Source organism: Pollicipes pollicipes, unplaced genomic scaffold (assembly GCF_011947565.3).
Source record: "Pollicipes pollicipes isolate AB1234 unplaced genomic scaffold, Ppol_2.1 Scaffold_3447;HRSCAF=4054_pilon_pilon_pilon, whole genome shotgun sequence".
NCBI classification, from domain to species: domain Eukaryota; kingdom Metazoa; phylum Arthropoda; class Thecostraca; order Pollicipedomorpha; family Pollicipedidae; genus Pollicipes; species Pollicipes pollicipes.
In genome coordinates this window covers 4157470-4184361 of record NW_023596297.1, presented here as the reverse complement: position 1 = coordinate 4184361, position 26892 = coordinate 4157470, and the positions used below count along the sequence as shown (strand labels likewise).

The 26892-nt window shown below is 54.9% G+C and overlaps 3 protein-coding genes across 3 annotated transcripts in view; 2 read left to right on the top strand and 1 right to left on the bottom strand.

Annotated features, from left to right (window-relative positions):
• The window catches only part of Syn (synapsin), a gene marked incomplete at its 5' end in the record, with an annotated part of 30893 nt that extends 24499 nt beyond the window's left edge, over positions 1–6394 (top strand). The window contains one exon of the mRNA XM_037214318.1: positions 3263–6394. Coding sequence (XP_037070213.1) covers positions 3263–3462 — 200 coding nt within the window. The remainder of the gene's footprint in view (positions 1–3262) is intronic.
• Positions 6395–6428: 34 nt separating this feature from the next.
• Positions 6429–10104, bottom strand: LOC119091419 (protein SET). Its single transcript, XM_037214202.1, has 5 exons — positions 9719–10104; positions 8813–9002; positions 7704–7965; positions 7302–7384; positions 6429–6943 (listed from the first exon to the last, which is right to left on the bottom strand). The coding sequence occupies exons 1-5, from the start codon at positions 9977–9979 to the stop codon at positions 6882–6884; spliced, it is 858 nt and encodes a 285-aa protein (XP_037070097.1). The 5' UTR covers positions 9980–10104; the 3' UTR covers positions 6429–6881.
• Positions 10105–10722: 618 nt separating this feature from the next.
• LOC119091507 (kinesin-like protein KIF18B) lies at positions 10723–22669 on the top strand. Its single transcript, XM_037214317.1, has 16 exons — positions 10723–10823; positions 12370–12667; positions 13100–13335; positions 13856–14010; positions 14396–14611; positions 15084–15249; positions 15709–15908; positions 16344–16489; positions 17110–17125; positions 17233–17289; positions 18022–18054; positions 18550–18709; positions 20172–20274; positions 20918–21027; positions 22150–22258; positions 22612–22669. Exons 2-16 carry the CDS (start codon positions 12441–12443, stop codon positions 22667–22669), a joined length of 1992 nt encoding a protein of 663 aa, XP_037070212.1. The 5' UTR covers positions 10723–10823; positions 12370–12440.
• Positions 22670–26892: the final 4223 nt, after the last annotated feature.

The window sequence follows — 26892 nt, the reverse complement described above, 5'->3', positions numbered from 1 at the left end:
ACTCGGGATACCCATGCTATAATTCATCGACTCCTCTCTGGTACCCAGGGACATATCCAGTAAAGGGTCTTGGGAGAAGCCAAAGTCCGTTTGGAGAGATCAAGACGCACATTTGGTGTGTCAATTGCATTGAGATCACGTAAACGGCACAACTTACGTGCTTTCTTCTACCTTGGGCGGAGGTCATGACTATTTGGGCCCCCTGGGATATGTCCCTATTGGTACTCAGTTGACAGGGCCGGGCTGAAAGCTGGCACTGACGGATCCGGGAGCAGGGCAGACGGGCCCACGGCTTAACATGGACCCTGGGGACATCATGCCTCGTGATCATTACAGACTTCCGTTTCCTGCAGCCGTTTGTCGAGCCTGATTGGACAAACGTAACGTGGCTATCAAAGGCCTGGCGTGCCCACGAGCGTTTGTCTTGTGTAATTGTTCATCGGACATTTCTGCAGCCCAGTACGGCGAAAACAATGCCATTATTGTATTCCAGACAGCCCTGACCAACGCAAGACACCCTTTGGCTTTCAGTTGCACCGTCCTTGCCCCTGTTTAGCAAATGTTCGCCTGGCCATCTGTGAACACCTTGCCGAGGCAGGTTCCCTGTTTGGAGCTGTGGGCCCCATGACTAACACAGGGCCACTCGTCGACTTAGGGGCCCCGGCCAGCGTAAATAGCGGGCCCGGCCTTGTCCCTGTGTGGGGAATGGGTCCTCAGGCCCAGGCCGACTCGGAGCGGACTGTTCGGTACCGGTGGTGCCTGACCGACATATAGACCCTAATCGACTCAGAGAGACCCCTGATCGACAAAAAGGGCACTCTGATAAGCATTGGGGGGGGGGGGGGGGGCGTTTAATACCATGTCTAGTCAGCCCTTCAGCCCTTCGAATCGAGCACTCGATGTTCAGGTCCAGAGGGGCCCGAAGGTCCCCTCAGCACTCAGGTTTGGATGTAAGTGCCTCCTTTGCTCCCCTGCCCCGCATGCGCCCCTACCAGCCAGTCGGCATGGGTCCGCACCAAATGTGTCCAGACTGGCAAGGATAGGGTGCCGCTGTCTATTTTACTCATGTGGAGTCTTACGTAGTCTAGACTACAGCAGACGGACAGTTTCCACGTTATTCATGTGTTCAAGTAAATTTTCCGCTGCTAAGCTAAACTTATACGGCTGAGAAGGCGTTTTGAGCATCTGGGGACGCATTTCCTTCCCAGTTAGCATGCTAAGATACGGCCTGGCTTTAACCAACGATGGCCAAGCAATTATTTAATTCCCTGGCAGCGATAGAAGCTATCGACCTCCAATGGCCGCAGGCACTACCGACCCTACCGCCCCGTGTCCTAGAACGGTTCCGAGGAAACTTCCTGTCATTCATTACCCGTGACCATCTGCCGAAGAAATCAACATTTCGTTGCATTCGATTCAGAAATAACATTAAGTGCTTCCCGGGCTTCTCATCGATTTACGGCCGTTATCTTTCCGTCTGGAACCAAGCACCGATAGCAACAGTCCTTTCCGAAAACTGCTGGCGGACCGCACGGTGGGAGAAGATCTCGATTTCTCGAAGAAGCCCAGCCGGCTGGCACCAGTCCCGTTCTGGCCTGTATCAGGCAGTGCTGCTGTCTTACACCAGTGCCCGGCCTGGCCTGTGTCAGGTAGTGTCGGCATCTGACACCAGTGGCTGTGACACTGTGCCTGTCTGGCCTGTGTCAGGCAGCGCCACCGTCTGACACCAGTGTCCGGTCTGGCCTGTGTCAGGCAGCGCCGCCGTTTGACTCCAGTGCCTGGTCTGGTCTGTGTCAAGCAGCGCCGTTGTCTGACACCAGTGCCCGGTCTGGCCTGTGTCAGACAGCTCCGCCGTTTGACACCAGTGTCCGGTCTGGCAGACAGTGCGGCCGCCTGACACTTATGTCCGGTCTGGCCTGTGCCAGGCAGCGCCACCGTTTGACACCAATGCCTGGTCTGGCCTGTGTCAGGCAGCGCCACCGTTTGACACCAGTGCCCGGTCTGACCTGTGTCAGGCAGTGCCGCCGTCTGACACCAGTGTCCGGTCTGATCTGCGTCAGGCAGTGCCGCCGTCTGACGCCAGTGTCCGGTCTGACCTGTGTCAGGCAGTGCCGTCGGACTGAGTCGGACAGCCGCGTGCCTGCGCCCATCAGCCTCCGTCGGTCGTAGCCGTCACTGACGAGGGCATTAGTTGGAAGTTCCCGGCACACCGCCTCCGTCTGTCGCCGGCGGCGCCCATTTCCAGAGAGTTCCCGGCGGTTTGTCACCCCCCAGCCCATCGTCGCGTCGGCCGCCGTCGCGCTGTCTGTCCCAGCGGCCCTGGTGTCAGCCTGTACCAGTTAGCCAGATCCACGGGCGCCATGGGTCCACAGGCTTGTTGAAACCCGCCCCAAATCATGACCGAGAGGCATCACTATGCCACTCGTAGTTGATGACGCGAAAACAAATAGCGATAGAGCTGTCGGCAAATTACTGCAGGATGATCACTTTCGTGATCCTGGATTAAGTTGGTTGAACACTAGCCGGGACTTCGGAATTTAAGAAGGAAGTATTTGACAAGAGATGCGGATAGACACACGTGCTGCAACGCGTCGGCAGTTTGTGACCCCCAGTCCGTCGTCGGCAGTTTATGACCCCCAGTCCGCTATTTCATACCATTGTAATGTGACTCACGATTCGTCACTGGTAAATGCCTGCCAGATGCTCATGATATCCCGTGTGCATCAGGTAATCCCCCCCCCCCTGTCCCCAGCACCCGTCATATTACATCTCCCCACCTGCTGTACCCGTCCGTGATCTCGGTCCCGCCGTACCTGGCAGTACATGATCTCTGCTCCCTGTCAGTCCACAGCCTCCGTCCCCCTGCGCCATTCCGTGACCCCGGTGCCGCCACGTCAGTCCGTGCCTCCGGTCCCCCTACGCCAGTATGTGACCCTGGTCCTCCTGCGCCAGTCTGTGACCCTGGTCCTCCTGCGCCAGTCCGTGACCCCGGTCCCTCTGCGCCAGTCTGTGACCCTGGTCCTCCTGCGCCAGTCCGTGACCCTGGTCCCTCTGCGCTAGTCCGTGACCCTGGTCTCCCTGCGCCAGTCCGTGACCCCGGCCCCCCTGCGCCAGTCTGTGATCCTGGTCTCCCTGCGCCAGTCCGTGACACCTGTCCCCCTGTGCCAGTCCGTGACCCCGGTTACGGGCCGCCGCGCCAGCCCGTGACCCCGGTCCTGTCGCGTCAGTCAGCCAGTGACCCCAGTCGGACCGCGCCCGGCAGCGTCGCAGGCCAGCAGCTCGGTGAGCGGCGTGAGCAGCCCCAGCGCCGGCCGCACCATCCAGCAGACCTCCAGCGTGGACGCCAGCCGCACCGGCCTGTTCGGCCGCCAGGGCTCCGTCTCGCAGGGCGACAAGGACGACACGGAAGACACCATGACCAACCTGCGGAAAACGTTCGCCGGCATATTTGGCGACATGTAATGCACGGGCCCGCGCCGTGCCCCCTAGAAAAAGTGCCACTGCGCGCATGCTGGTGACCACGCTAGGTTCCCGCCTTGTTTCGGACGGCAGTTTCCTGGAGTGGCGCTTCTTTTTGTGGAGTTTTTACACGATACTGACGGACAAGGAGGCAGTTTATATCCACTTGCAATTGGTTCCTTGGTGGAGCTTTCGATGCCAGTCACCTGTCTGAAGAGTTGCATTCATTTTTAGTACCCCTCTCATGCGATGGTATCACATTGAGCCATTCGACTGTCTCTCCGTTTAATGGCATATCTAAAGGGCTGCAGAACAATGCAGCCCACACTCCCTTCTAGCCCAGTGCCCTCAAGGCGTCAGCGAAATTGAGAAAGACGGCGGCTTAGCTCGGCCAGTCTCCGCCGGAATTCCAGCAGTTGCATGCGGTACCCACGCGATTAACGGACCGCCAGCCGCGGCTCGCGGCCCGAGGAAACCGTTGCACTATCCCCACCACACCGCACGGCTGGCGGAATCGCAAGACACGTGGTCTTGGTGCCTCCGATGCCGATCACGTCATCAGTGATGGGTCGAATCAGCACTCCGTGATATACGAACAGCTTTACATTCATTTTGAAGGTCTGGTAGAACCATTTGGGCACAGCGTGATGTCTGCTTATCCTCGCGCCTTAGTTACAAAATGCCATTGAACGCTGTTTTGTGGTAACGCTCTGCGAAGATCCTGGTACAATCATAAGGGAGCCGTTCCAGCTAAGCCGTCATTCATGACCTTGTAACTTCCCATGCCATCAACTGCCAACACCCACCTGGTGAGAATTATCGTGCTCTGAGGTTACAACCCGAATTTCTGAGAAAGATTGGAACAGAGCGATGTTTTGTACAATGGCAACACACGACAGCTGCATGCTTTGGGAACTCATGGCACATATGGCTCTGGCTTCAGGGTTTGATCTCCATCGCAAGGTGACTACGCATCCTTTTCGGAAGTTCAAGTGCTACCACGAGATCGTAAGCACACATGCCCTTTGCCTGTTGACCATCGGTCTGGGATTGATCGACGGCAACTATTACTTTACGGCTGCCCGTTTTCAATAGTTTGCCTACCTTTGAGTGGCGGGCGTTTAGTTTTGGCAACAGCAGCATTAGAGTATGCTGTGATGTCTGAGAAAGTCAGGGGTATGCCTGACTTGGAAAAGTGCCGATCTTGCACGTTTCCCCGCCCGAAAATAATATCTGCTATTCCTTCGAGCACAAACCCCTGCCGCAAAACAGTCAAGTGCTCATATGATGAACAGATAAATTAAAGTGTGTACACAAGTCATTAGCAGGGGCGATGTAAAAGCAGTACGAATATGAGAACCGTTTCGGGACCCCTACATATCAAGAGCGTATAGGTTATGGTGGCTGTCCCCAACACTGACATCGTGCGATTTCCTTTGCTTTTAAAGGGAGAATATAGAAAAGTAAAATTTCCAACGTGCTCGTCACACACGTGAATCTGATTTTTCAGACATCATGGACTGGAGGTAGAATCTCAATCGCCAGCTTCCTTCAGTTTAAGGCCATGCCATTCTTTATACTTACGTTTGCTGGCGACATCATGCGGAATCGTCTTTTGTCTTTCATGGTTGAGATTACTGTGGTAGGTGGCCACGCACGGACGTCTGTCGCTGGCACCATCCACATTTACTTTGGATGGCACATACATGGGGGTGGACTGATACCTCGTTGAGAAGGGAAATGGTTATTCGGTCGGCAATAAATCCCTTTATTTCTGTGATGCATAAGCTATGGCTGCACCCAACGAAACAAGTAAGTGTTGTTTTGGTGCACGCCTGATGTTCCTCTATCCGAAGGCAGCAGATAATTATGCTGATATGTCCTGATCACATTAAGTGTCCGGACTGTATCAGGCGGCTTACTTTCCTTAGCGTTTTGACAGGCTATGAATTCGTAAGGCCGGGCGGCGTCGGGATGCATGGTACCCTTGATTTTGTGTTCCGCCCACAACTCTTTTACAACCATGTGGATCAGGAGGCTGATATCACTTTTTTCCGGCTGATTTTGTGTATGGCACGATCAGCGGTGCTCAGGCTTAACGTTTTACATTTTGTCCATCAATCTCGCTCCCAAATAACATTTTCCTGTTGGTTCGTGGTTTCCACTTCATAATATTTCAGTACTTTCCGAGGAATATGTGGTTTACCGTAGACACCTGACCCGTCATGCCGCCCCATGGAAGGCTTCCAGCCGAATCATCACCTCTACCCAAGAGCCGCTCACAGCAGCGCTCTCCCCGCGCAGCCTGGCGCGTCCCCGCTGCTTCTCGTGGGAAAAATTGCCAACACCTGCGACCTTGACCTCTCGTGGTACCCAACGGGCGCGGAACACGACACGCCTTTTATTGTTCGGCGAGTGGCTTTACCGATGCCGGGTGCATGCTTTGTACGTGTGTAGCTGTTAGGTCGCCTTGCGCTGAAGCACGGTGCTCGCATTGTTTACTCCGCCGTTGGCTGTTCTGTGTCTTTCCTTCCGCGACCGCCCAGCTGCCGTGAAGAGGTTCTCTCGCGCCGGTCATGGCCATGGCGGAGGGCTCTTCTGGCGCGAGCCCCCGACCCAGCCGGCGCGAAGGGCCCTCCAGCGCGAGCTCAATCTGCGGCCGCCAACCCAGCCCAGCGCGTGCGGAGGCCTCGTCCCGGGCGAGCCCCGACCGTCGGGCGAGGGGAGCCTCTCTCGCGCGAGCCCGGACCAGCTGGAGCGCTGGGCGGCAGCGTTCTCCCCTCCCCAGCGCTCAGCTCCTCAGCCGCGGGCGGCGCGCCTCCGAAGGGGCGCCGCCCGCCCGCGGCCCTCGCCCCATGTATGTCGTCTGTACATGCCGAGCCGGCTCCTCTGTGTCGATCTCTACTGTCTGTGCGTGTCGTCCGCGAGTCGGATTCCGAAATATAGTACATGTGGTGGACAGCGGCGGCTATCTTTCCAGTGATGTATTACAGTTAAATAACGGCCGGAATGGATCGACAGGCGGTGGGAGGCCGGTCGGGCATGTATCCTGTCATACCCTCGCACCGACAGCGGCGCACACAGACGCGCACACACAATGTCGCCACCGACGGCCGCGCAGCAGCGAACCCCGCCACACACACGCACATGCACATAAAAAACCACCACGCGCGCGAACGGCAGCGCCGAAAGGTCCGAAACACGAGAGTCTGCTGCGCGCTCCGGAGATGACGAGATCTGACTATATACAGATGTCCTGGCGTCGCACGCGCGCCGCCGCCGGTCGCACCTCAGCTGCGCTGGCGTCGGCCCCCGTCTCTGGGGCCAGCTCCGGGCCGCGAGCACCCCCGCAGGCGACCTGACAACGGGCGGCGGCGCACGGGATTGGCGCAGGGGGCACCGCTGAAGCGGCGACGCGCCGCTCACTCGTCCTCGCCAGCGGCGTCCTCATCGTCACCGTCGTCCTCTTCCTCCTCCAGACCCTCTGTGGGGGATGGGGACAGCATCAGCACGGACGCGTCCCGTCGCCAGGCGTCGGGCTGGCGCACGACCCGCTCCCGCGGGGTGCTGCCGAACACTTACACTCGACCACGGTGCTCGGTGCTAAATATGCACCAAACACCATGGCATGATACATGGGAAGAAGAGATTCACAATCTGAAGTGTAAATGCATTAGACGTGACATGGCTGTCACTATGAAATGCAAACAGATATGCAGCACTGCACTACATAGACAAGTCATTCAAATGCTGCAAAATACCAAACATAAGCTATCCAATTGCAGCATTATACACATAATGCAGTACAATACACACAATACAACAAAACATGTATCAGTTACCTTCATCGTCTTCACCTTCTTCATCCTCTCCTTCGATTTCATCCTCTTCTTCTACTACTACGACACTCTCTGCAACATCCTCGCTGGAAAAATTTAATGATTTCAAGATAGGAAATACAACAAATGGCACACCACTATGCACAGGGTTTTTTGCTTGACTTAAAATACTAAAAAACCCCTACATGAAATTTCAGAAGGAAGTGTATTGAGAACTGTGTAGCTTAGTGTAGCAGGCATGCTAACAGGAACTTCATTTGGAAGTTGACTGGCAATGTTACCATCATTGACAACCCCACCTTCACGCACTGAAAAAACACACAAGCCGGAAAATATCAAAATTTCTGATCATATGAAGTTCCTTCAACTGAAATGATTCAAACCAAGCATTCCAAAATGACTTACTCTTCCTCCTCCTCCACACCATTTTCAACTTCAATGTCTGGGACCAAGAAGTACTGAAGAGGATTTGGCCACATATCATCTTTGATAACCTCAGCTATGTCATCCTGGGAAGGATCCTCATGGTCTTCAAACCACAGGAAGAATGACTTTGTTTCCAGGCCCCTTTTTCGGCCTTGCTTGAACTTCTCAATTCGGCTCTTGGCATTCTGCGCCAGATTCATTTTGTCCTTCCAGTCAATTTTTGTTGACTCTGACTTTGGATCTGGCGGACAAAATGCACACAGTTTAGAAACATATTAGGTTTGACAGGATGCTTACAAACACTACATAAAAATTAACAAATTCAGTTAACAAAGTGACAGATTGAGGACACAAACATGCAAAAGGAACAAATTTATGCAGTACAATAGCTCAACCGCTCCAAGAGTTGAAACTTGAAACATGCAAACTGTGAAGACACATCTGTAGTTAAATCCCTAGTCCATCACAGAGCCCCCAACTATACACAACATTAACAACCCTTGCAAAACTTTCAGCACATGCCAATGACATGACAATCTTTTAAAACGAATGGTACATTCCCACAGACATCAAGGGCATATACAGTATCTTGATAGCCCAGTGACCTGTTCTGCTCTGACTTCATCAACACCATCACAGAGCAGCATGGGGAACAGAAGCTTTGACAGATGATTGTATCAATTTGTCATACATCTTAAACAGTGCTGCACTCAGCACAGCACTGCAAAGGATCAAGCTGACCTTGCTCTATTTGCGCATGACTGAAGAAAGTACATACAAAAAAACAGAGTAAAGCATTTCAACATTATGATGATTTGCCAATTATAGATGTGAACCATGTGCATGATTTGTTTCTATCACATACTGAGAGCACTGAGACCCCATGGTGCAGACAAAATAGCAGACTGATATTTGGGAATGTTTTAACTCAGCTCTATTCACTTAATTTGAAAATGCTGAATAAGCCATCAGTGTTTTTACCAAATGCACTATCATAGTGACAAATTTATATGCATAAAATACCATAAGGGCAAAAAAGGTAGGCACAAGATATTCACACACCTATAAAATACATATGCAAATATTACCTGATGACCCCAAATGAAACTCCTTCTGAAGCACAGTGTTTGAGAAGTATGGATTGCTGGAGAAATGGAATTTGATTCTGTAGCCAGATTTGATGTCATCAAATTCCTCCACCTCAAGTTGCGTCATGTGGTGGAGGCATTCTTCCTCTTCCTCATCCAGCAAAGCTGAGACTTGTGGATGATTGACAAACTGAAAAGCTGGGTCAAGGCCAGAATACCACAAAGATGAATATTGCAGCACACAATAAAATCAACTATACTCAGATGTTATGCAGTAGCACTTGCTATCCATTTTTGCCCAGCCTAAGGTATAGCAAGCCAGATTTGAGATTAAACATACTAATGACCCCCTGATGGTGTTGCAGCCTTCTCCTTATCAACACCAGGATTTAACCTCAAGACCCCATTACCATGGAATCTTTAGAGATCCTAGATCCACCCTTTGGATCCAGACACACAGCAATATATGGCATTTTCAGGTTACATAGCACAGACAATGCTAAACAATGGGACAGCACAGTCATCTATGCTACACTGTCAGTTCTGCATCTCAACTTGCTCTGATCATTTAGGTTGATATCATTTTATACAAATGCCCAAATATGGATGGACCCAGGTCCTGCAAGTTTTCAAATCAAAATAGACAGCAATAAACATGTCTTATGCAATTCCACATAGTTGCATTAGATCAGAACATTGCAAATGGCATCCCAAGTGCTGCTGACAACAGCACATATCTGTGGCAATGTGTCAAATAAAGCCAAAGCAAACATTTTATCTGAGATGCTAAGGTGCATATATAAGACTGCACTGCATGTAGGCAGCGTATTTGAAAGCTCCAGAACTCCTCCTCACTACAGGCAGACGATCATGGCGCACGAAACCGGTCAGCTCCGCAAAGGATACGGCAGTCACCCAAAAGTTGGGAATTTTCTTGATGATATTACTTCTCTTCTCAAAGAATGGCTTCCTTAGTTTATTGTACTTCTGTTCTACCTTCAATATCTCCTCGCTGGCCTTCTCATTCAGCGCGTCTATTTCGTTTTGGCAACCGTCAATTTCTTCAAGAGCCATCTGCGTCTCAACATCATAGTCTCTTCCATCCTCCGGATCCGCAGAGACGTCAACCTTCTTGACCTTACTTGGCGGGGGGCCTTCCGCAGACATGATTGTAATAAATTGTTACGAGCAGTACTCACGGTATTAACTCTACCGTAAAATTAATTAAACCCGGCCCAGCATCTCTCACGATCACAACACACGTTGGTCAAGGTCTAGTTGCCGTAGATCAGAAGGCACTAAACCGCTGCTCTCGTTGCGGCATCGTGATTTTCATATAATTTTTCGATGCAAAATTTTTGAAAGGGTTTTTTACAATTTGCGATGCATTTGGTAAAATCATAGTCTTAAGAGCCCAAAAATGACCCTTTATAGCATTCCAGGCCTCATGTCCTGTTACTCATCGTTTCTTGTGCACGATTCGACATTAACAACTTGGTATTTCCATTTTCAGACAATGTTCTCCTGTTTTTGCAGTGGGAAATCTGAATATCTTCAGAGAAAGGTTTAAGAGTTGATATTGGCTGGTTTGCAACAACGCTGGTGTTTTTCCACTTGTTTCGGAATGTTTTGTTGCAAAGGACTAACCAACGCAGTTCGGTTTACAACAATCGTTGTTTTATTCTGAATTCAAATTTTGTGGTTGATAACTAAATCTGCATGTAGATGGGAGCTATACATCAATTTATTTATTGGATACAGTTTGTTGGTGCGCGAGTAGAGTCAATCGCAAATGCAACAGAATAAACAAACATACTTTACTTTTAAGTTTTTTTCTGCTGCTGCTGCCGCAAAAGCCGTAACCAATCAGAAGCCAGTAGGCTGTTTGGCGTCTGACTTTGAAACTGACAAGTCGCAGCTCAACGGCCGATTTAAAAGTCCGGGGCGTCAGGCTGACGTGCGTCGCCTGCATTCGTCTTGCTATCATTTTGCTTACGACTGAATCTTGTTGGTAAGTAGTTAGCAAGTTATTGGTGTTATTTAGGTGGGTGATCTGCCGACTCACTTTTGTGATCAGCCCTTGTGGTGGGTAGCAGTGAGCTTCATCCCTCTAAGAAATGCGTGTGCTCATGTCTAAATGTAAAAGTGCAGACGAATAAGTTGTTTTTTGGTCTATGATTCCATGTTGCCAGCAAATAGTTTAATCCATTGGTATCGGTTGCCTGTCTTCGATATCTCCTGAATGTCAACAAGTTATGCTTTCCCATCTCAATCCATATTTACTCCCTTTTCACAGTATGTGGTGTTTTGGCATTTCCAGTCCAGAACTGTGCTCACCGCAAGCTCACTCAATTTTTGTCACCATTTATGTATTGCCAAGAAATTGATAGCAGTCAGCATGGAAATTTGGGCCAGCTAGGGAAAGATGTGGCAATTTTATGTGAGTGTAGTCTGCTGCATTCCTGTGGTTTTTTAAAAGCATTATCTCAAATAGCTTGAATCTTGGCATGGTCCTTTGTTGTTGTCATAGGGCCTTACAACACACCCAGCTGTCAAGATTTTACATCATTATATGCCTCTCACAGTGACTGGAAAGGCAGGCACCTGGGGATTTTTTTCCCCTAATGATGGTTAACATTAACATCTTAAAACACTACATTGCTAGCACCAGAGGTATGTTTTTTTACCTCAGATTTTTTCCATCCTATCAGGTGAACAAATAGTGAAATAGATATATGTGCAATTTTTGCCATTCAGTGTCATCTTACATGCAAGTATCTGATCTAATCAGTGGTAATACACATGTGGATGGTGTGGTTATATGGGTCCTTATGGTGTCATGTGAAATGAGCAATAGGAACTGTTATGACATACCTGTGACGTACATTGCTTTTTTTAGTGTTTGGCATGGGGAATGCTGCCTGGATGTATTTGAGCACCACAGCTTTCAGCACATGAGAATGCAAAAAAATTATATATATATATATATATATATATATACATATATATATATATATATATATATATTATATATATATGCATGTATGACATATGGTATGTTGGCACGCTCCTTTGTTTTCTACCATAGGGTGTTATACTGCACAGCTATTGAGGCTGTGTGGCATTGCTTGCCTCTCACAGTGGCAGGCAATGCCATAAAGCCTGGTAGTGCACATTTGGATGGATCACAATACTATCATTAACAAGATACCTCATATAAAGCTGCTTCACATTAAGACATCTTGTCTTTCACTCAGTTTTTGAGCACCAAGGGTACCACAAAATTGCATATATGACATTATATGTGGTCAGGAGAGCAGGTGTTACCCCACTTTACCATTTTGGTATTTAAAAACACTTTAGATATTTAACATATAATTGGGCACCAGAAATCACTCCAACTTTAGCTTGTAACTGCACATTATGTGGGCATTATACTTGCAGCAAATGTTCTCTTTTGGGGAGATCATGTAACACAGATGTTAAGCTTTATAGCTTGCTGGGTGACCATGAACACCTTCCTGGCCTTTGCACCACTTCCTTCACTTTGACTTCAGAATTCCTGGCTCATCTATGGCCACCAGCTGACCGACGGACCATCTGCTGCAGCGACATGTGACGATCCGCCATGACGATCTCGAAGACGACTAAGCGGTCGGCGCTGACCGACCGGTCGCAGCGGCGCCGGAGTGGCTTCAAGGCGGCGACGCAGCCAGAGCCGCCGCGGCCGGGCCGTCGCCCCTCGGCCCCGGGCCACTCAGCCGCCGCCGCCGCCGGCGGGACGCAGGCCTCCAACGTGCGCGTGGTGGTGCGTGTGCGACCCGAGAACGAACGAGAACGCCAGGGAAACTTCAAGTGAGTGGCCGCGATAAGGGTTTTTGGAAGTCTGGCAGTGGGGCGTGTTTGAGAGTGGAGCATATTCACTCACTGGAATGCCCATTAAAGAAAATGTGGCCAAATGCATGCCACAAAATTCAATTCTCATTGTTCAAAAAATTAGGGTTGTTGATGGAGACTGTGCCTTATACAATATTGTGATCACTTGTCCTTTGGAACATATCACCCAATTATTTTTAGTTTTATTGCCAACTCCACTGACCATTGTGCCATGACCACAGACCTAAAGCTTGTGTCATGTTTTCATAATATGAAAATTGTATGCACATGTTCATATCAGATTCAAATAGGCACTTATATTATCCAAATGATGCTTCCACAAGCAAAAAGGAATATCTCCTAGGCTTCCTGGAGCCCTCTTAACATTGTCGGCGGCGCTGTCTCCAACAGGAATGTGGTGCGCCCGCTGGACGACCACATGCTCATCTTCGACCCGCGCCAGCAGGAGGACGACTTTTACTTCCAGGGCGTGCGCCAGCGCGGCCGTGACCTGCTCAAGCGTGCCAGCAAGGACGTGCAGTACATGTTCGATCGGGTCTTCCACCCGCACCACTCGAACCAGCAGCTGTTCGAAGCCACTACCAAGGATGTCGTCGACACCGTCATCGAGGGCTTCAACTGTTCCGGTTAGGGCGGTGGTGGGTTGGGTGGTGGGTGGTGCCGCCCGGCCGTCGCACCGTCATCGGGGGCTTCAGCTGTGCCGGTTAGGGCGGTGCTCTGGTGGTGGGGTGGGTGGTGTGTAGTGCCGCCTGACCGTCGCGCTGTCCGCTGTGTGTCCGCGGGTGCCGGTGCGTGGGGTCGCGCTGGCGTGTGTCGCCGACCCGGCGCAGCGGCCCAGGGCTGCAGCACTGCCGCGACAGTACAGCGCTTGGCGGCAAACATGTTTGCACTTGGCTTAGGCTGACTCTTCATCAAGCTGTTTCTCTTCAATGCCCTTTTGCCCATCTCAGCAGTCAAACTTCGAAAATGTGCTGTGAAACAAAAGCGTAGCTTTGCAAAGTGAAGTGCAATATTTGTGCAATTAATTTGCTCTGCTATGGATCTTGAACGTTACTCTGCCTGCCCTAAACGCTGGCTGTGGTCATGCGTGGCTGGCCGCCGGCGTCGGCACCAGCCGCCTGTGCCGTGACGCTCGCCTGTCGACAGTGTTCGCATACGGCTCGACCGGCGCCGGCAAGACGCACACGATGCTGGGCGCCGCCGGCGAGCCGGGCATCATCTTCCTGACGGTGATGGAGCTCTACTCGAGGATCGAGGCCATGTCTGATAAGCACTGCGAGGTGTCCGTCTCCTACGTGGAGGTGAGCAGCCGCCGCCCAGCGCCGCCTGGTGACTGAGCTGAATGTCAGGTGTCAGGGCCAGCCGCGGCTGCAGAGTCGATTCTGAGCGATGTTTGCTTTTGCGTGAGCCATGGGAAATTATTTGCCCTATGGTAGTTGCTGGAGCAGAGGATCTTCAAATGATTTGGATCACGGGAGATCAAGACGTCCGAAATAGTGGAAATAATGGGTGCATGCATATATGCTGTCCAGATGTGAGTGCATTCGGCGCATGGGTTTGGTGTCTGTATGACAAAGGCAAATATGCAAAAAATTATCCGTTCAAAAGCTGCCTGAGACGCTGTGCTGGAGCGGCTACGGACACTGGTGAGCGACCCAGACGCTGAGGCCGTCCGCTCGCCCGCAGGTGTACAACGAGACGGTGACGGACCTGCTGACGCCGAGCGGCTCGCTGGAGGTGCGCGAGGACGGCCAGCGGGCGGTGGTCATCGCCGGCCTCTCGCAGCACCGGCCCGACGGGCCCGACCACCTGATGACCATCCTGGAGGCGGGCAACCGCAACCGCACGCAGCACCCGACCGACATGAACGCCGAGAGCTCGCGCTCGCACGCCGTCTTCCAGGTGAGACCGGTCGGCCGTCAGGCCGCGCCGAGGCGAGCGTGCTGCGCCGCCTGTTCTGAACAAGTGTGTCTCCCATTTTGTCACATGGGCGGAAAGAAACCTTAGTAGTCGGCGCGCCCTGAAATCCCAGTCATCACACCACTCCATCACACCATCAATCACCATGATGGTGTGAAAAAGTGGGACTCTCCACCATGGGAGTGGCCAGCGGTGCTCTGAATTCGGCATTTGTGTCGGGTGCGGACGTGACGTTCCGTCCGTCAGGTCGTGCTGTGCGTGTGGCGTTGTCGTGCTGTGTTGTGTGGCTGTGCGTGCGACGTGATGGCGATCTGACTGGGCCATGTCAGGCGACACTCTGAGCCCACCATCTGGGTGTCGGGCTGGTGCTCTGAGTCTGCTGTCGGTCGGATGGTGTTGCGACCCCGCCAGCTCCGTGCGAAGCGGCGCTCTGACCTTTGCGCCCCTGCGCCAGGTGGTGCTGCGCCAGTCGGACAGCACGGCCGGCCTCTCGACGGACGTGCGCCTCTCCAAGCTGTCGCTGATTGACCTGGCCGGCTCGGAGCGCGGCTCAGCCACCGGCCACAAGGGTGCCCGCTTCCGGGAGGGCGCCAACATCAACCGCTCGCTGCTGGCGCTCGGTGGGTCGCGACCGGGCCTCAAGTCTTTGTCGGCACTCAGTGGCTCCTCATGTGACTTCTTGACACCGCAGCTGCTGCTTGCAAGGTCACGGCTTGACCTCGTGTCTGCCAGCGGTCTGTAGGTCGCGGTGTACCCTCGAGTCCTCTAGCCTCATGTTCTGTCCAGTTGATTCGTATCAGCGGCTAAGATGCTGCAAAGAGGGCTGTGTATCTGCAGAGCACGGATGCGATCACACACAAAAAAACTGCTGCGGTGAATGAGTTTCAACATGGAATTATGCCAATGCAGCAGTTCCTTGTATGGCCGATGGGCAAGGACCCCTTGCTGACGGGCAGCACTCGCCCTCCCCATGCTGGTGGGCCGGGTGTGTTCTGCGCTGTCGCGTCAGTGGCTAGCCCGGCGGTTGTGATGTGCCCCCACCCACCTGTCTGACTGGGCAGTATGTCCGCGCCCCGCAGGCAGCTGCATCAATGCGCTGGCCGACGGCAAGAAGTTCGTGCCGTACCGCGACTCGAAGCTGACGCGGCTGCTGAAGGACTCGATCGGTGGTAACTGCAAAACGGTGATGATCGCGAACGTGACGCCTTCCTCGGCCAGCTACGAGGACACGCACAACACGCTCAAGTACGCCGACCGCGCCAAGGCCATCAAGACCAGGGTGAGTGGACGCCGGCTGGTGTAGGCCGACGATACCGCTACGTGACCTGCCCGCTATAAACGGCGGGCTGCACGCTGCCTGTATAGTTTTAACTTAATGCCGCAGCGCGATCGCAGACGCAGATGGGGTGAAATTGGCCCGAGGACGCTGGGAACAGAACCCGGGGAACTGGGAGGCGTGTGACGTCTAGGAACAGGAGACGTGCGGACATGTAGCGAGAAGCGGGTGATGCGACTGCCCACAACATGGTCCCAGCTTTGGTAGAGTTGGTCGCGATTTTATACAGATCGACCTAACGAGTTTGTGTAGACCTTTGTGCGCAGCTTGGCATTATCGGCTCGAAATGCGCGATAATACATTGGCACTTTGGGCTGTGATGGCATGCGTCGCTCCCCGCCGCCCGCGCTGACAGCCGCTCGCGCTCGCCGTCCACAGCTGCAGCGGAACGTGGTCTCGGTAGATATGCACGTGTCGCAGTACGCCCGTATCGTGGAGGAGTTGCGTCAAGAGGTGGCCAGTCTGAAGGCGCGGCTGGCCGAGCGCCCCGCCGAGGCGCCCTCCCTGCCACCGCCGCCGCCGCCGCCGGCTGACCTGTCGGCGCTGCGCGAGGCGGAGACGGCGCGTCGGCAGCTGCTGACGGGCCGGCTGCAGCTGGAGGCGGAGGCGCACCAGCTACGGCTGCGGCTGCACCGGCGGCGCCTGAGCCTGCAGCGGGCGCTGCTGCTGCGGCCGGGCGGCGGCGGCCGCTCGGACCGGCAGCAAGACCGGCTGGCCGGCCGGCTGCGGCTGGCACACGGCCGGCTGGAGGGGGCACGGCTCCAGCTGCTGCAGGCCGAACAGAAGGCCGACGACGAGGCGAAGCGCGCGCCGCCTGGGCCCGCCACCGAACAGCTGACCGCCCAGCTGGCCACCGAGGTAAGCAGACGCCTGGCGCGTGTTCAGACGCACGCATAGATTTTGTGATGTGATGTGTCATTAAATTATGCAAAGGGTGTGAATAGGTGCTCTATGATCTCAGCTGCAGACGGATCTTCTCATGGGAAACGCAGTTCAAAGCCAATTAATGTACACACCATAATATTTGTACATGCCGCGCTCAATCAAACTGGTTTAGCTCACACCCCTGCCGTGGTTGACGGTGCCACCGTAAGCCTGGCTCTGTGGGCGGGTGCGTGGCGCCTGACAGTGCCGCTGCCGACAGCGCCACCTGGACGAGTGTCGCGTACACGCGGCCCACCTGGAGGCCGTGTGTCGGCTGCAGCAGCACGAGCTGGCCGCCTCCGACCAGCTGGTGACGCACCTGGCCACGGCCGTGCGCGAGCAGTACCGCGTGCTCAGCTACATGAAGTTCGTCACGCCGGAGCTGGAGGCCCAGCACAAGGTGAGCGGGGTGCCATGTGCTCGGCTGCATGGAGTTCGAGACCCAGTGCGAGGCAGGCGGGCGCCCGGCGCGGCGCGCCGTGTGCTCGGAAGGCGGACCGGCCGGCGGCTCGCCGCTCGATGAGTGGGCGTCTGGCTCATGGTGCCGCACACGCATGACTAGATGTTCACTCATCGAGCGGCGCGCCGCCAGACGACGCGGCGCGAGCGGCCCAGACGGGCAGACTCCGGTGGCCCGCGGCGGACAGAGAGCGCTGCCCGCTCGACTTGGGTGGGGTGGTGGTTGATAGATGTACTTACGACTGGTCGCCGGTAGTGCTTGACTATGAGACCGACAAGAATGGTAAAAGACAGCCGCCTTCAGCTGGTGGTAAGAAGCTAGAGATGTCCGTTAGAATCAAGGAGGGTGTTTGCGAATGAGAAGGCCTGTCCTGTCAATATCTGAAAGGGTTTGTTCTTTCGGTATATGACGGTTATGCTGAAACTTCCGTGCGTGCTAGGGGTATAAGCTATAAAGGGACAAAGTTTGCTACGAGACCAGAGATCAAAAGGTGATATAAGAAGGGAAACTTGTGAAGTGTTTCACCAGTGGTGTGTCAACGTGAGTGTTCGCTGGCCTTTCTCCGGTCTGTTGGGGTGCGTCCGAGCCCGGTGACCCGATCCGCAGCTGTGCGCGGCGCGACCGCACCCCGTGTCGAGGCATGACGTGACACCAATCTGTCCGGTCCGGCAGGAGATCGTCAGCCTGGTGGAGGGCCAGAAGGAGGTGTGCTGGGCCGACCAGCAGTCGCCGCCGGCCAACAGCCCCGGCCAGCCCAGCTATGACGTGTCGGCGCTGCTGCGGCTCACCGACACCAGCTACCGGCCGGCCGAGCCGGCGCGGCATGCCATCAGCGGCCCGCTGCAGCCGGTGCCGGCGCCGGCCGGGCGGACGCCGCCGACGGCCGGCCGGGTCGGCCCGGCACCGGCGGCGGCGCCGGCATCAGCCGCGGACGGGCCGCCGCCGCTCCGGGACGTCGCGGCGCCCCTCGGAGACGGGCCGCCGCCGTGTGACGCCAGTCTGCTGGCGGCCGGCGACGCGACGCTGGCGCTGGACGCCGTGCTGCCGCCCAGTGACACCACGCTGGGCTGCTGTGCCACCGACGAGGCGCTCATCGCGGCCGAGCACGAGCCGCCGCTGCCGCCGCCGACGCCGCCGCGGCGCCGCGCCGAGTGCGCGCCGGCTCCACCTTGTGACGCCGAGGCTGAGCCCGATGTGCAGCCGCCGCCGGTGGGCAGCCCCGGGCCGGAAGAGAGCGACCGTGAGCTGGCCGAGGAGTCGGTGCGCGCCGCCGTGGCGCCAGCGCTGGCCGCCGCCAGCCCAGTGATGGCGACGGCAGAGAGCAGCCCCGCGCTGAGCAGGGCCGCCGCGCCGCCGGCCGGTCCCGCGACCCCTGAGACGCCCGTCTGCCGGCCGCCGACGGCGGGCGAGTGCCGGCCCGCGGCGGTAGATCTGAACACCACGCGGACGCTGTCCGAGCCGGCCGCGCCGGAACGCAGTTTCGTGGCGGCTGATTTGGATGGCACCGGCACGCACTCGTCGAACGGACGCAGTCCTGTGGCGCCCGACTTGAATGCCACGGTCGTACTGCCGTCGAGCGAAAGCAGTCTCGTGCCTGACTGGAACGGCGCTGCAACACTTGCATCGAAGGAACGCAGTCCTGTGACCCCGGACTTGAACGTCACTGCGACGCTTCCGTCAAAGGGACACAGTCCTGCGTCCCCAGACTTGAACGCTACTTGTACCCCGCCTTCGAAAGATCACTTGGCCGTACCTTCTGATCTGAACGTGACTTGCACGCTTCCTGCGAAGGACCGCAGTCCCGTGACCACTGATCTGAATGTTACCTGCACACTGCCTGCCAGGGACCACAGTCCCCAGGCTCTGGACTTGAATGTGACTGCCACTCTGCCTGCGGCGGAGCGCAGCCGTGCACCTCCTGGCCCGATCGTCACCGAGCCGTCGCCTCCGAAGGACTGCAGTCGCGCCGGCGCTGACCTGAACGTGACGGCCACGCTGCCTGCGAGAGACCGCAGTCCGGTGCCGCCCGGTCTGAACGCCACGCGAACCGTGCCGGCCCGGGCCGCGGCCGGGCACAGTCCGGTGGCGGCCGGCCCCAGCCCGCTGCCGTCGTTCGGCCGCAGCCCGATCCAGCCGGTCCCGGCCGGCGACGCCGTCGGTCTGCTGGCCGCCGCGCCCGAGCTGCCGCCCACGCCGGAGATCCTGCGGCGCGCGCGCACGCCGCTGAAGCCGCGCACCCAGCCGGCGCCGGCGCCCGCGCCCGCGCCGCTGTCGGCCGGGCTCGACTCGACCTTCACGCTGCAGTGCTTTCGAGCGCCGGCTGAGGTGGGCGGCGGCACGCCTGCTGCTCTCGGCGGCCAGCGAGCTGTGGCTGGCCGGCCGGCTCTGAAGCCCGGCGCCAGCTCCAGGACAGGTGAGCGGAGACGCGGCCCGCTGCCCCCATCTGGCGCGTAACGGTCGCCTGCTCTAGCCGCGGGTAACAGGCGACGGTCTTCCGGCTTCCTGCAGTAACTTCGGGTGCGAGCATCCCAGACGTGTGTCGAAGATCATGCGCGGCTTTGGAAGCAAAATGGCCGTGGGTAGGTCAGCCTTATGGACCAGAGGCTATGCTAGGTGTTGCGCTTTAGTGCTCTAGCTCTGGGCATCTCCCACGGCGTCTGGCGGCCTCTCCCGCTACGTCTCGGGGCCTCTCCCCCGGTGTTGCCGTTCGGTATAGCGGGGCCTCTCGCGTGGCTTCTCGGACTGGGATGTGTGCGATCACCGGCTGTTGGCGCGTAGGGGCGTGCCACAGCGCCCGTGACCGGCACACCTCCGTCCAGCAGGGCCTGACCGAGCGACGCCGTCGGCCGCGCCGCCGCCGCCTCCTTCGACGGGCGGTGGAAGCGCCAGGAGGCCCGCTGCCAGACCGGTGTCCGCCACCCACAGGTGAGAGGCGCCAGTCGGAGGAGGAGGAGGGGGGAGCGGGTCCTGGTACCGCCAGACCGTCGCAACCGGTCTGCTGAGAGGCCGGAGGGTGTGTCTTGAGATGGGACTCGTGCCGAAAACAGCCAAGGGCTACTGGGGAAATGTGACTTATGACAGGACGTTATTGAATTCACACTTACTATCCTGTGTCGTGGCTGTAAGCTGATGTGCTGCATTTTTATATGAGCGGTTTTCCAGTGTCCAGTCCATTGTAATATAATGCACAGGGTTAGGTGTGTGCGAGGCAATTGGTTTTGCATTGTCAACGGAAAAGATCCTCTTGTTACCTGCCAGCTGTTCGGTAATTCATTCGTTCGCTGATTCCTACCCCTTTTTGAACACGTGGTTGGCATCAGAAAGAATTGAAGCATCTCATGGAGCTTCAACTGAATATCATGTTATAGTGCCTGGTTACTCTGCTTCCCCCCCCCCCCCTTCCCTTCTATGTTCTGCTGTGTCATGTGCTAAGGTTATGTTGCGAACATGCTTCGTCTTTGCTGGCTTCTGCTTCAGATTTTTGTAGGCCTATTACGGTAGTCACGACCTCATCGTTGAGCTGGATTTGCATGCCGCGTAGCCTGATATTCACATCTCGGCGTTTCAGCGGAGGCAAGCTGTCACTGTCTGCGCAGAAAAGTAAGAGCACCGGTCGGCTGGTGCCGGCGGCGACCCAGGACGAGAACAGGCAGCGCCGCGAGCAGAGCGACCGACCCGGTCAGTAGCCGCGGGGTCAGACCGTGGGTGGTCAGCATCGGTCTGACCAGTAGCCAGGGGAGTCAGGCTGTGGGTGATCGGCACCGACCCGGTCAGTAGCCGCGGGGTCAGGCCGTGGGTGGTCAGCATCGGTCTGATCAGTGGCCAGGGGAATCAGGCTGTGGGTGGTCGGCACCGACCCGGTCAGTAGCCGCGGGGTCAGACCGTGGGTGGTCAGCATCGGTCTGATCAGTAGCCAGGGGAGTCAGGCTGTGGGTGGTCGGCACCGACCCGGTCAGTAGCCAGAGGGGTCAGATCATGGGTGGTCGGCGTCGGTCTGATCAGTAGCCCAGGGGTTCAGGCCGTAGGTGTTCAGCACCGGTCCGATCGGGAGTCGCGTTCTGTTTCCTTACCTGCAAAGAGCTAAATGCCGAGGAATGGAAGGGCACTGCTTAGTTTGGTTACTCGTGACGTATTGCGCAGCGACGATTTGCAAGTTTCGTCCGTGTAGCATTCATGGCGCGAAAACTTTCCGCAGGTCGAGCTCTGTTGCAAAAAGAGTTGGCTGTAAAATAATTGTTGAACTGTGATGACTATTTCTGATCATTAGGATTGTGAGCACCTATCTTGGCTTGGACTGTACTCTGGCCTGAAGTCAGTCTTCTGAGACCATGCGAAGCAAATTGAGTGTAAAAATGCCTAATCATGACGGTACATACAACGTCCTGGACATGTTTGTGGGTCAATGCAGACTATGGGTGAAGATATCGCGACCTTGGCTGAAGTGTCATGAAAACGCTGTGCAATGCTGCACCTTCGTCGCTTGTAAAATAAGTTTGGGATAGTGTCAAGCTGGAAATGATCATGATCAAACACTTGGGCAGCCCGTCATCTTGAGGTGTGCGCACTATGTACCAGCATTTTCGTCAACGATGGAAACGAGCGCATAATATCCAATGCGAGACCCAATCCAGCCCTGCGTTTAGCATTTGTTCCTGCTGGCTCGCCTGTCACTTGATCGGGCATTTCGACAACGAGTGTGGTCAGGCCGCACGTGCTCGGTCGTGGTCCGCTCCGACCTCGAGATGTCAGCGCCGTGCGGCCGTCGGTGGCGCCGCAACTGACCTGACTGACCGTCGGCAGCGTGGGGCCGGGCCACGGCTCCGTCGCTGCCGGGCGCGGCGCCGGACAAGACGGCCGCCAGGCACGGGCTCGTCTCCTCCGTCGGCAAGTTCGGCCTGGGACGCAACCGGTGAGATGTGGCGCCCGGCGCACGTCTCCGTCGGCGCCGGGCCCGTCCGCCCTCCCGCCCGCCGCGCCGCTGGGTGCACTGGGCTGATGTCTTTGACCACTGTACGTGCCGAGATCGGCCAAGCGTGCTTGTGCTGGTCTTGGGATGAAGTGGTGGTGACGATTGCCGCTGGCGCCTGGCGGCTCGCCCCCCCCCCCCCCCCCCCCCCCCCCCCCCCCCCCCCCCCCCCCCCACTGCCTCCTCTATTGATGCTGTTGCCGACTGTCCCGCCGCTCCGCCCAATGCCGGCGCGGAGCGGGGTGTGTGACGTCACCTTACCGCCTTACCGTCTCACCGCCGCGCGCCTGTTTCAGGGCTGGGGCCATGGCCAAGAGTCGGTCGGCGTCGGTGCTGAAGCCCTCCAACGCGTGATCGCTCCTGTTTTAACGCCACTCGGAAGCCGCGACCGGGCGGCGACCGGACCGACGCGGCCGTGCCGCGAGGCGCGCGGAATCTGTGTGTATAGTGTCGGTGACCGTGTATGTGTCGCAACTATGATAGCGTTTTAACATATTGTCGCTGCTGGTGACGCTTGTTTCCGCCGTGTTGTACAGCTCAGCAGTGGAGCTCGGTTGTGCGCCTGGGCGACGATGCGCCAGTGTCGGGATGCTGCTCCCTATGGGCAGACGTGCTCTTGCTATTCGAGGTTCGCTTCTAACGGCTTGTTTTAAATATTCTTCGCCGACCTGCCTGGCTTAGACGCACCAATCAGCTTTCTCGGAGATCTCGGATGTACCATAAGAGTAAATATGCGATCGCCGTGCTTTTAGTTGTGGGAATTGCTGTATCAACTAAATTGCTTCGGTGAATGTGGAGAAAACGTTTTAAAAATAAAATGGCACCGATATGAAGACCCTGTTTTTGTTCGGCTGGTGTGATGGACTCCTGTCAGCGTGTTAGAACACCGCTGTCGGCTACCACACACATGCTCGACCTGCTTCGCACAGCATCACTCTCGACGTGTGAACTGTGCCACCGTGACACCTGGCGTGAGGTGTAACTCTCACGTGGCATCTGTTGAGTGGCGTGAGGGTGTCTGTACCGTGGTGTCTCACGGTGCTCACGAGCACAGCACACAGCACCAGGGCACCTGCTCACTGCAGCCCAAGGCGCAGTGCACAGCACGGAGACGAGAGACGGAGCAGGGTGGAGGTTTGTCCGTGTAAGGTGGCGCCGTCACGTGGCTGGCAGGCGAAGCTTAGAGACGTGTAGCTGTCAGTACCCGATGACTTCCCTTGTATCATTCCAGCGACCTGCGTCGAACCACGTGCGGTCATGCGTCTTCTGGCTAGATGCATAACTTAAGTTTTCATCATAAGGGAGGAAATGTCAATTCTTCCCAAGGTCTGCACTTTTGGATAAACTTCACGAAATTGCCCAGTGTGGTATAGGACTCGTGCCTCGATTGGCTCGAGGGGGGCTACCTGTCCTCACTGGGCCCTCTCCGTAAATTTGTTTCAACCTCCGGCTCCATCTTCGTCTCCAATTATGACGAGTATGTTAGATGATAACTGTTTCGAAGCAAAAAGGTCACATACTCATTTAAGGTAAGTGACCTTGTTTGACATTTTGAAAGTCATGGTGACCATAATCATACAAAACTGCTGTGAGTTTTGCATTTGAATAAGCGACAAAGATTGCGCAAAGCAGTGTGCTCCAAACAACCAAATGTTGACCCGGGTCATTCTAGGTCAATGACCTATTCTGACCTCCAAGAAGTCCATGGAAGATATAGAATGTAGTTCCTGTTGTCAATAAATTCGAAATGATCACCAGAAACCATCCAATACAGCAAGCCCTTGAGCAATAAAACAGGTTGGTTTTTACCTTGGTCTGACCTTCATGCCTGACCTTAGGCCGATGCAATTTGCTCATTCAGTTGTTTTGTTGCCTAAGAAAGTATTTCAGAGATGTATGGCTTTGTCTAATACTCCGTTGTTGCATCAGATTCAAAGATTCCCTAGAAATTGGGTTTGCTGAAACCATGGCCTGACTTTGACCTGCTATAGATTAGCGACTTTACGGGGTACGCCTAAATTTCTCTTCGCTTAACAATCTGCTATTCAATTGTCTACAGCTATGCAACATTTGACGCAGCTACGCCGCGTCGGAAATCATTCTGGAAAACCCTTGAGGAGCGGTTAATTTCATCGGCCCCCGAGCGCGTGCTAATTTACAATGGCTTAGTGAACTCTTTCTAAATCGATAGAATTTAGAAGCTTTGACGGAGTGTTTTATCTGTGTTCTCCAGACATCAAGGACATCGTGAAGGTAGGTTACGAATCGATATGTTTATAGGCGGATCCTGGGGGGGGGGGGGGGGGGGGGGGGCACGGCGCCATGGCCACCAAAAAAACTGAGTATATTTTGGCCCCCCCCCCCCAAAGGTATTCCCAGAACTTCACAAAAGTTTCGTCTATTCTCCGTCTGCTTTAACTTTGGTGGTGCGGTATCAAACATTTCTGTCGACCCTCGAAAGTAATATCCCATGTTATGAGATTTGTAAAAACGCATACTGCATATAGAAGATTCAAAAGCATTTCGGTGCTTGAATGGTGTCCCTACTAGGTACTCGCGAGAGGCACCATGCACTGGACCTCGGATCCCACACCAGTCAGCTGGCGACGAACGGTTGCCCCCCCCCCCCCCCAAGAGAAAATTCCAGGCTAGATCAGCCCCTGGATCTGTTGGATCGAAATTTGAAGACGAAAATTTGATTGTAGATCAAGTGGTCAACAACGTATATTAACGAGGCCGAGCCATGTATGTCTAGAAATATTCAACATTCAGTCAGAATCGCTTAGTGATGCGATTTATGTTGCGTGGTTTTTTAACATGCGCGCTCGCAAATCTCAGCACCAAAAACGTCGACAACAGGCGTTGCAGTCTCCGGAGACACCGGAGCGTTAGTCCAGCGGCAAACTTTTCGCTGTGGCCCACCGGTGGGCAAAAATGATGACGCTCCTGAAGTAATTACTTTTAAACACTCATCGATCAGTGAGGTAAGTTATGTGACATAATTTTGAGCATGCACACTAGCAAACCTAAGTAACAGAGACCTCGACACCAGGCGTTGCAGTCTCCGTAGGCCGCGTGGCGTCGGCCTAACAGCTAATACTGGGTTGTGGCCAACCGATGGACGAAAATGATGACGCCTCTAAAAGAAATGCCTTTAAAGGCTTCAAAGGTACTTCTTTCTTACATTTAAAAGGCAGTCTAGGCACATGTTTTACGTGTGCGATTTTCAGGCTGATAATAAAAACGGATTGACCCTCAAAGCACCGTGAAGTGGTGCTGGAATCTGGTGGTGGAACTAGAGGAGTGAAGGAAAAATGACTTATTTGCGTTTCTGTAACTACTTACCTGTCCAAAAGGCTGGTGAACACGGCACCCGCCGTCTGGGGCACTTACAGTGGATGATGTCGTTCAGTTTTACGGAAGCTACAACCCAGGCCATCGCTGTCCTTGCCCTCAAGGTTGCGGGCCGGCATGTGCAAACCTTTTGATGTAGTTTGCTTCACTAATCGATTCTGAAAAATGGATGTTCAAAGGCAAACATGGGAAAGCCTTGTCCTTTTTTAATTCATTTAGACCCATCCTATTCAACAATGATGAGACTCTCACTCTACTCAACGATATTGAGACCCCTTACTTCCTTCCAGGCAAGGGGCCCTTTGGGTAGAACACCAGAGGCACATCACCGTTTCCAGTCAAGGGTCGAAGGACCATTCCGTCCCATAGCGGAGTGCCTTCTGGCTGTCGTTCTGGCGACACGGGGCGAGACCTCCTGGTCGATCCTGAGGCCATTTAAAGGATATATCCATATATCCTTTTAATGGATGCATGGATGGTCAGAAGGCCTCCCGTGTCAGGGAGCGTGATATGATTGATTTCACCCTCCCTGACACGGGAGGCCTTCTGACCCGCGCGTTTAGCCCCGGACCGGCACAGGAACTCTCATTGACGCGACAATATCCCTGATCGCAGGGTCCAATAAGTACCACACGTAATCCAGTTGCATCTTTCTGTTCTTCACAGATATGTAGACTCCCATGAACACAGATTGTAGCCGAAATGGAGTCCCAAATTTGTATTAACATGGGTATTCCATGTTTGCCTCAAAATTTTCAAGATTCGGTCAAAAGTGATCATGGATGAAAACCATGAACACGCTCGCAAGTCACAGCAACAATAGCCTCGACGCCCGACGTTGCAGTCCCCATAGGCCGCGCGCCGTCGGCGACTGTGACGCTGAGCGATGGTCAATGAGCAAACAAAGAAGATGACGCATCCTGAGAAAGATGGCTGGTGAACTAGGTAAATCGGCATGTATGTTTAATGTAATGCAAAAGTAAGCTAAAAGCAAGCTTAATCTGAAAAGCGGGGGGGGGGGGGCTGGAAGTTAACACTGCTGGCTTCCACTTTGAAAAGCGTGTGTGTGTGGGGGGGGGGGAGGGTTATGGCTCCCCTAGCCCCCCTGTCCCTGCACCCATGTCCTCCACCCCACAACCCAGCCTGGATTTCTTACCCCTACGTGCTGTCGCTCGTCACTGCGCGCGCCACATGTAGGTGACGTCGGAGCTGCTCCAAACAAG